The following is a 7,579-nucleotide window of genomic DNA, read 5'->3' as shown; positions in this document are numbered from 1 at the left end:
TTTACATACTTGGTTAATTCTACTACAGTCAATGGAGGTACACCAGGGATGAATTTAGACTTGAACTTGTTATCTTGATAGTATTTATATACATGAAGAAAAGAAAGAAGAACTTATTTAATGATCAAAATTAATACCTACATAATGACTTGGTTGGAAAATGGTACATCACTTTATATTACAAATACAACACAGCCTGTGTCAAGTATGTAATTTTACATTGTTCTCATTTCAGTCAGAGAACTCAAATTCCTAATATCCCACTGCATGAGCTCATGGGGAAAAACTGTCTTAACTGTACATTTTGATGAAAAGAAAAAAAAAGCCTTTAATAATAGGCTTTTAAAACCACATCAGCTTGATGGCTAAAACCCCCTTTCTTGCTATTTGTATAAAGATTTCTTTAAATGCTTCCAAAGCAAATGGTAAGATGGGATATCTGACTGCATAACTTTGCCCAATATCAGATAGTTATGGCAACTTAAATTTCAGTCGTTGTCCCTAGTCTCAGAAGAGATACTGGGAAATAAAATGTCACTCCTTTGTGATGCATTACTTAGCTGAGACTTAGTTTTTAATAAGAATTGTGCTTTCCTGAACATGATTCTTTCCTGCTCTTGCTTCAGCTCAATGTAGGAGCGTGAAAACGTGTGGAAGATGGAGGTGACTGGAAATGCCATGAGGAGAATGCCACTCAGAATGCTGCTTAAAGCCACCACCTGACCTGGAATGCTTCTGGGAACCATGTCGCCATAGCCTACTGTTGTCATGGTGATTACTGCCCACCAGTAGCACGCAGGGATGCTGGTAAACTCCTGTGAGTCCGCCATCTCATTCTCAATGACATACAAGAGCGGCGCAAAAAGCGCAATGGCTACGCAGAGGAAGAGCAGCAAGAGTCCAAACTCCCGGGTACACCTGCGAGCGGTGAGTCCTAAAGTCTGCAGGCCGAGGGAGTGCCTGGCCAGCCGCATGACATATAGAATCCTCAAGGCACGGAGTATGCGGAGCACCAGACCTACTTTGTCCAGATAGATGTTGCCAGAGGTTGGCTTTTTAAAGCCCACCGAAGTGGTATCTACTAGTAAAGTGATATAATAGGGCAGAATGGCAATAATGTCAATCAGGGTTAATGGTCTCCTCAGAAATACAAACTTGTTCTTTGCCTGAATGAATCTCAACAGGAATTCCAAGGAAAACCATGCCACACAGACAGACTCCACGATGAAAATATTGTAGCACATCTGGGAGCATTCACCCTAGAAGAAAGAGAAGGAGTTTATACTCAGTAAATGAACAGTCACTGTTTTAGTTGGTAAAGTGACAGGAATGATTATTTTTTTGGTCTTTTAAACCATAATATTAAATGAATTGAAGCTATATTAAGGGGTAACCAGTTTGGCAAATCTGCTGAATTACAAGCTAAATACAAAACTTACCAGACGCCCAATACTTCTTCCACTGAAGTCAATGGCAAAACTCCCATTGACTTCAGAGGCAGTGAGGTCTGGCTCCAACTTCCCTAGTTTCTATTAGTAGTTACGGTGTTCTTAAGTAGCACAAACAAAGCTTCAAAAATTCATGATATGGCTGTCCAGAATAATGCATATTTACAAAATGTTTTTCTCAGAGAAAAGTGTCATTTACAACTTTCAGTATCTTTATCTACAGGCCTTATCCTGCTCGCCCTGAAGACAACTACAAAACTCCCACTTGCTTCAATGGGGAGCAGGATTAGGCCCTGTATTTGCTTTACTTTTTCCAGGCAATGATGTTTTACCATCCTGAAAGTCAACTTACTCTCTCCTCCTCCTCTCTTAAGTCGGGCATGGTGCTGATGGATAGGTTCACTGCAGTAATGGTCACAAACAATACAGACAAACATGCAAATACTTTCCCAGGAAGCCCAGACTGAGGCCTCTCCACCATGTCTTGTAACTTTTTCATGCACAAGCTGGCTCTTGTCTCCTCCACTGTTTCGCCTGGGTTTTCATTCTCTATGAGGTCATCGTCTTCGCTTTCGTTCATTTCTGTAAACTCCTCCATTTTTTGCAGATACCTCCTCTTGCAGCACCATTCCAGACTGTCCTCCTCAATGCCCCAGTAGAGCAGCTCCTCTTGGAAAGAAAGAGCGCACATCTCTCGCATGAGCCGAAGCTTCCCAACCCGCAAAAATGTCAGGATTGTCCTAAACGCCCCTGGGTTGCGGTCGAAAAAGAATTCATTGCACGTCACATCGTAATCATCGCAAATGTTTAGAATTTCGTCAAAATTATTACAAAATTTCAATTGGCCCAAGCGCGTCAGGGGAAACTCATCAAGTGTGGTCCAGGGCAGCAAGTATTTAATGCCCCCTACATTTATGATGATATGATGCTTCCGGTCCTCAGGGTGAATGCTTTTAAAGAGATCCTCTTCAGGGTGAATTAGCTTGGCTCTTTGGTAAAAGACTCCCTTGAGGGTTTCTGTTTCTGGAAAGAACGTGTGGTTGAAGGAGGTATCTGAAGCACAGCTCAGGGCGCTATAGTCATAATCAGAATTTTCTCCTGTTAAAAGAGTCATCTTGGAAGCTAACTTCACATCCCTTAGACACTCCGGCAAGAGTACTCTGGAACAAAGAAAATACAGATGTTTGGTGTTAGTGTAAATGTTTGCCCTCTGGATCTGAAACTTGACTATCTATAGGGCTGCTAAAGAAATCACAGGGAAAGCTTGCAAGTGGCTCTGTATATTTAGCAGAATGCAACTGTAAAAAAGAAGTTATTGCACAGTCACAAAGAGTTCAAATGTGTGGTGCAGAAAAGGAATTGGAAGAAGGCATTCCTGTTTGTTTACCATAGGTAAAAATCTTCTTAAATACTTTAGTAACAATTAAGTATATACAAAAGAATCCGAAGTTGATAAGGATATTTAGTGAAGTTCATCATAGTCTGTTCAGGCAGTCTTAGATTACTTTCAAGGAAGTCAAATGAAAACAATGTTGACAAAACATTTGCACTGCTATTCAAATATAATGTTCATATGTTGTGTAACTGGACATATAAATAGCATGACAGCTTGCTCTCTGGAGCCTTATTCAGAGAAGATAGTTTAATAACTTTATATGAATTTCACACAAATCATACACTATTCTTTGGATTCAATAATTTTGACACTGCTCTCACTGTACTGCTAATATATTTAATATAGTTGGAGCAAAGGTACCTTTCTCTGTCATTCTAAGAGTCTCCAAAAGGTTCTTATGATATGGTTCTGAAAATATGAAGGAGCAAATTCTGCTCTCAGTTACACTGGTGTAAATTTGGAGTGACTTTACACAAGGAATGGAGTTATCCTGAGTTCATACCAATATAAAAATTTGGCCCTGAAACTGCTAAACTCACTCTCTCTCTCTCTCTCTTTCTCTCTGCCTAACTTGCTGCACTGCAACATTCACTTGAATTATTTTAGAAGGTGGCTGTAGCATAGGAGAGGAATATGCCACGCTGGCTCTTGATTTCTTATCTGTATATTCAGCCACATTTAACATGAGTAGCTATTTAATTTGGGGGGGGGGAAGTGTTTTCACTGAATAACAATTGAGTGCAATAAATAAATAGTAATCACACTTGCTAGTCACAGGCTCACAGAGGGGCAGTAAATATTCCATTCTCCTGCCTTACACAACAATATATTTTTGCTGCATGTGTTTGCGACACTTACTCTCTCTCCTTTAATGGGCGGGGCGGGGGGCAGCAGCTACAGTAGGCTCCATTAGACACAGAACTACTCTTCTCTGGTGTTAAAGATTATGAATGAAGCCATTTATTTTAAAAGCTTGCATACTTCTAGCCAGAAGCACAACAAGTATCAAGCCGCAGAACAGCTGCATTTCAATCTCAGCATGATGGGCTGCTCATGCATGTCCAAATTCTCTGTACATGGCAGACTTTAATGTTACCATTATCTCAACTATTCTCTACGCTGAAGTTTAATCCCCCTTCTGGAGCTAACCTTTTCCTGTTTCCTCAGGGCAGATGGACTTGTGTTCTTGGTGGAGTGATACCTTCATGCCTCTGACACCTCTCAGTATAAAAGGAATTCAACAATCACCTCCCCTTAAAGAGAAGATGGAGGATCCTGGGTAAGGAAAACCTTTGTAGAACACACAAGTATAGCTAAAACTTAATTCAACTCCTGATAGAGCCACAGCACTCTTTCCTGGCCTGAGGTAAGCAAAGAGGGCTTTGTCGTCTTGTTTGTATCATGGAGCAGGATCTCCACTGCTGCTCCTCCATGCTCCATGAACACAACTGACAGGAAAGGTGCCAAAAACTCCTATACGTTCAACTTTCCCTGCCTTATTACACAAACTCTCACTCACAAAACTGAGCTCTACGTTGTTCTGTCTTGGCCAGGAACATACACGTATGGCAATGCCCAAGGCAAGAGAAATGCAATTCTAAAAAATCTTTGGATCTGAAACGTGGAGAGCAAACAAAGGGCCAAATCCACTGGTCCTTAGGCAAGGTTCTAATGGATTTCAGTAAGTGTCTTGCCTGAATAAAGACAGAGTAATGGGCTATTGATTCACATGTCATATTTTCTGCAGAACACAAAATGTAATCCTATGTAAAAAGACATGCTCCGGGAAATTCCAGTCAATAGTGAGATTATTAGTGAAGTTTTATGACAAGTGATGGTTCTCTGCCATTAAAGCTACAGAGTTCAGATAAGCTAATAAATCCTGTATAGAATGATAGCTGTGCCTCAAAAGTTTGCACCTGCAAAGAACAGAGCAAATTTAGAGGCAATTTTTCATAGATTGGCTCCAAGGGTAGGTTGGTGTTAGCTTCTAGTTCTCAGAGAAGTGCTTTTACTAACAACCAAACTTGCACTTACCCTCAGATATAGTCCTACCATATAAAGCATTCCCATTGACTTTACAGCTAGTCTTCTCGTAAAGTACTCCTGAGATGTTGTTCTCTGTGACAATGATGCCCTGGGGAATTCAGGCTATAGCCTCAGCTGAGATGTGGGAGACCCTGTAAGATGCTGAACTGATACCCACACCCCCTCCTTCAGTGTTCCCCGGTGTTCTGTTGCAAAAAAATGTTTTATTCTTACCAACTTGACTGTGTCTATTGTGGGGTTGGGTCAAAGTGAATGCTGATACGTTTACAGTTCCTGGAAACTGTGAATAACCAATAGAGGAGTTAAATTAACCATTTTCCCTTCTGATATATCAGATGATGTGGGTTAATAACAGCTTATGCCCTGAATTGCAGCCAGAAAAAAAATGAGGAGGCAGCTCATCTCTGTAATTGGTTTGATCTCCCAGTACATCCACTGATACAACATGAGGAAATGGGAGAAAAAATGTAAATGTTATGTGTATATCAGGCTTACACTGTAACCCACAGGCACCAACTGTGAAATCATTAAGCCATAAAAATGCGTTCTTTCATTGCCTTCCCACCTCTGTCTCTGTATGTGTGCAAGACGACAGGCCAAATTAATCCCTGATGTAACCCACTGACTGGGGCTATAAAACGTGGCCATTGGCTACCCTTTTTCTGTAACGAGTGGTTGAGAAGCCTAGACAGTACAACTAGATGCTACAATGGTGGGTGTCCGGTAGATATCCATCTCTGTATTCCTTTACCTCCCATGCAAAAAGCACAACCTCCCAACCATCCCTATGTCTGGCTGAAGCTGAACACAGCAAGCCACAGGTGGTAACATTTGGAAGGCGGGAAACACTTTGAACAGCTAGCTAGTGTTTCCCTTTGGACAGCTAGCTATCACTTTACCCTCCACGGAAGGCGTCTACCCCAAGATAGCCAAACTGGTCCATAGCGTAAGGGTCCTCCAGGTCTTCTTAATGCTGCTGGACTCATGGAGAGTGATGGGCCACAACAATTATTTTATTTAGGACTAGCCAGAAAACTGCACCCTACCCTCCACACTAGGCTATTACCACTCATTGGATCTAGGTAGGAATACTCCAACATCAACAATGCTTCAATTAGTCCAGAACACAGTAGCTTTCTCTTCAGCAACACCAAATTCGCCAGGAGCACGTTGTCCCATCCATTCCCCCCCCACCCCCCGTTCCACTCACTACTCTGGTTTCCTGTGGAATACTGGGCCAAACTCAAAGCTCTCCGAGCTAAGCTTTATGGCCTTACAGGGGATTGTCCCAAGGTACCCCAGAGAGTGCTGTGACAACACAACCCTCCACAGCTGCTTTCCTCAGGAAATGTGAAACTGTCAACATCCAGGATGGAGCTTGTGAAAGCAGAAGACAGGACATTTTGGCAACAGGGCCAAGTCTCTGGCACTCCTTACTGGGGAAGACCAGAATGGCCACATATTCCATAACCTTCAAAATGAGGTTTAAAACTCACTCCTTCAACTTGGTATTCCTGGAAATGTGGCAGAACATGGCAAAGAAGGGTGAAAAAAGGGAGGAAAATGAGGCGAGAGAGTAGAAGAAAATCAAAGCTAATATACAAGCCCACAGTCCCTGAGTGGGTGAAGCAGGAAGGAAAATGAAACAGTGCAGTGTTAGACTGTGCTGTCTGTATTATTCCTGGGGAGGCACTCCTATACTATGGTGATAGGATTGCCAGAAGACCAAGATGGTCAGGAGAAAGATGACCAACTGCAGGTTTCTGTTGCTGAAAAACTCATCAGCATCAGCAATGAGCAAATTCTATTCACCTCTCAAGGAACTATAAGCCAGTATTAGGACTGTGCTTTTGCTTAAAAGATAGGTAAATTCAGCCCTTGTACTTGTGTAAAGTTTCCATTCAGCAACTTGACTTCTATGCCCTTCTCAAAGAACATGTTGTTAGTTTGAAAAATAAAAATGTTCTGTGGTTACAAGGAAGCTGCAGCAAAGCTGGATAAGGACCAAGTTCATCCTTGGGCTGCAATGGATTTATACCAAGAATGAACTTATCCCATTTCAGCCCAACCCAAAGAGTGTATAAAAGCAATAAGCTACAACCATATTTTTATGACACACAACAGACCAAGAACCAAGCAACACTACCATGATAGCAAATCAGCCTGGTACCAGTTTCACAAAAGCACCATAAAACATCAATTTCAATTAAGAGATGTTTTAAGTCAGACGCTGCATCTGAACATTAACCCATTAGACAAACTAGTCAGTCCATATCAGTAATTATTCTGGGTGCTGAGAAAGGTCAAGCTCTAAACGGATGCGTTTGCATTAGCCTGCTCTATGGAAACAGTTCTGGGTAATGCACAGTGATAAAAATCCACTGGCTCCTTTCATTGCCTTTGAGACAACTCTGCTCTGAGTGGACTGGGACTTGGGAAATGTGGGTCCTGTTCCTGGCTGTGCTGCTGGCCTTTTGTGTGACCCTGGGCAAGTCACTTGTCTCTCTGGATCTCTTCCCTCTCACCCTTTTCTGTCATGTCTATTTAGCTTGCAAGCTCACTGGGGCAGAGGTTGTCTCTCACTGTGTTTGTACAGTGCCTAGCACAATGAAAGCTGTGATCTTGTTTGTGACCTCTACATGCTACTGTTATACAAGTAATACATAATAAGAAGTATTTTAGTGTG

General features: G+C 41.9%; 1 protein-coding gene across 1 annotated transcript; it reads right to left on the bottom strand.

Moving 5' to 3' along the window:
- Positions 1-488: 488 nt before the first annotated feature.
- Positions 489-2,562, bottom strand: KCNG1 (potassium voltage-gated channel modifier subfamily G member 1). The gene is made up of 2 exons (XM_065414932.1): positions 1,801-2,562; positions 489-1,259 (listed from the first exon to the last, which is right to left on the bottom strand). The coding sequence occupies exons 1-2, from the start codon at positions 2,560-2,562 to the stop codon at positions 489-491; spliced, it is 1,533 nt and encodes a 510-aa protein (XP_065271004.1).
- Positions 2,563-7,579: the final 5,017 nt, after the last annotated feature.

Source organism: Emys orbicularis, chromosome 12, assembly GCF_028017835.1.
Source record: "Emys orbicularis isolate rEmyOrb1 chromosome 12, rEmyOrb1.hap1, whole genome shotgun sequence".
In the NCBI taxonomy this organism is placed as follows: domain Eukaryota; kingdom Metazoa; phylum Chordata; order Testudines; family Emydidae; genus Emys; species Emys orbicularis.
The sequence above is the reverse complement of the archived record's forward strand: the minus strand, read 5'-3'. Positions and strand labels throughout refer to the sequence as shown.

Coding starts and splice junctions, on each gene's coding strand:
- KCNG1 (XM_065414932.1), bottom strand. CDS start 2,562: ATGACTCTTTTAACAGGAGAAAATTCTGATTATGACTATAGCGCCCTG. Junction 1,260..1,800: donor TAAGAGAGGAGGAGGAGAGA/GTAAGTTGACTT, acceptor TCTTTCTTCTAG/GGTGAATGCTCCCAGATGTG.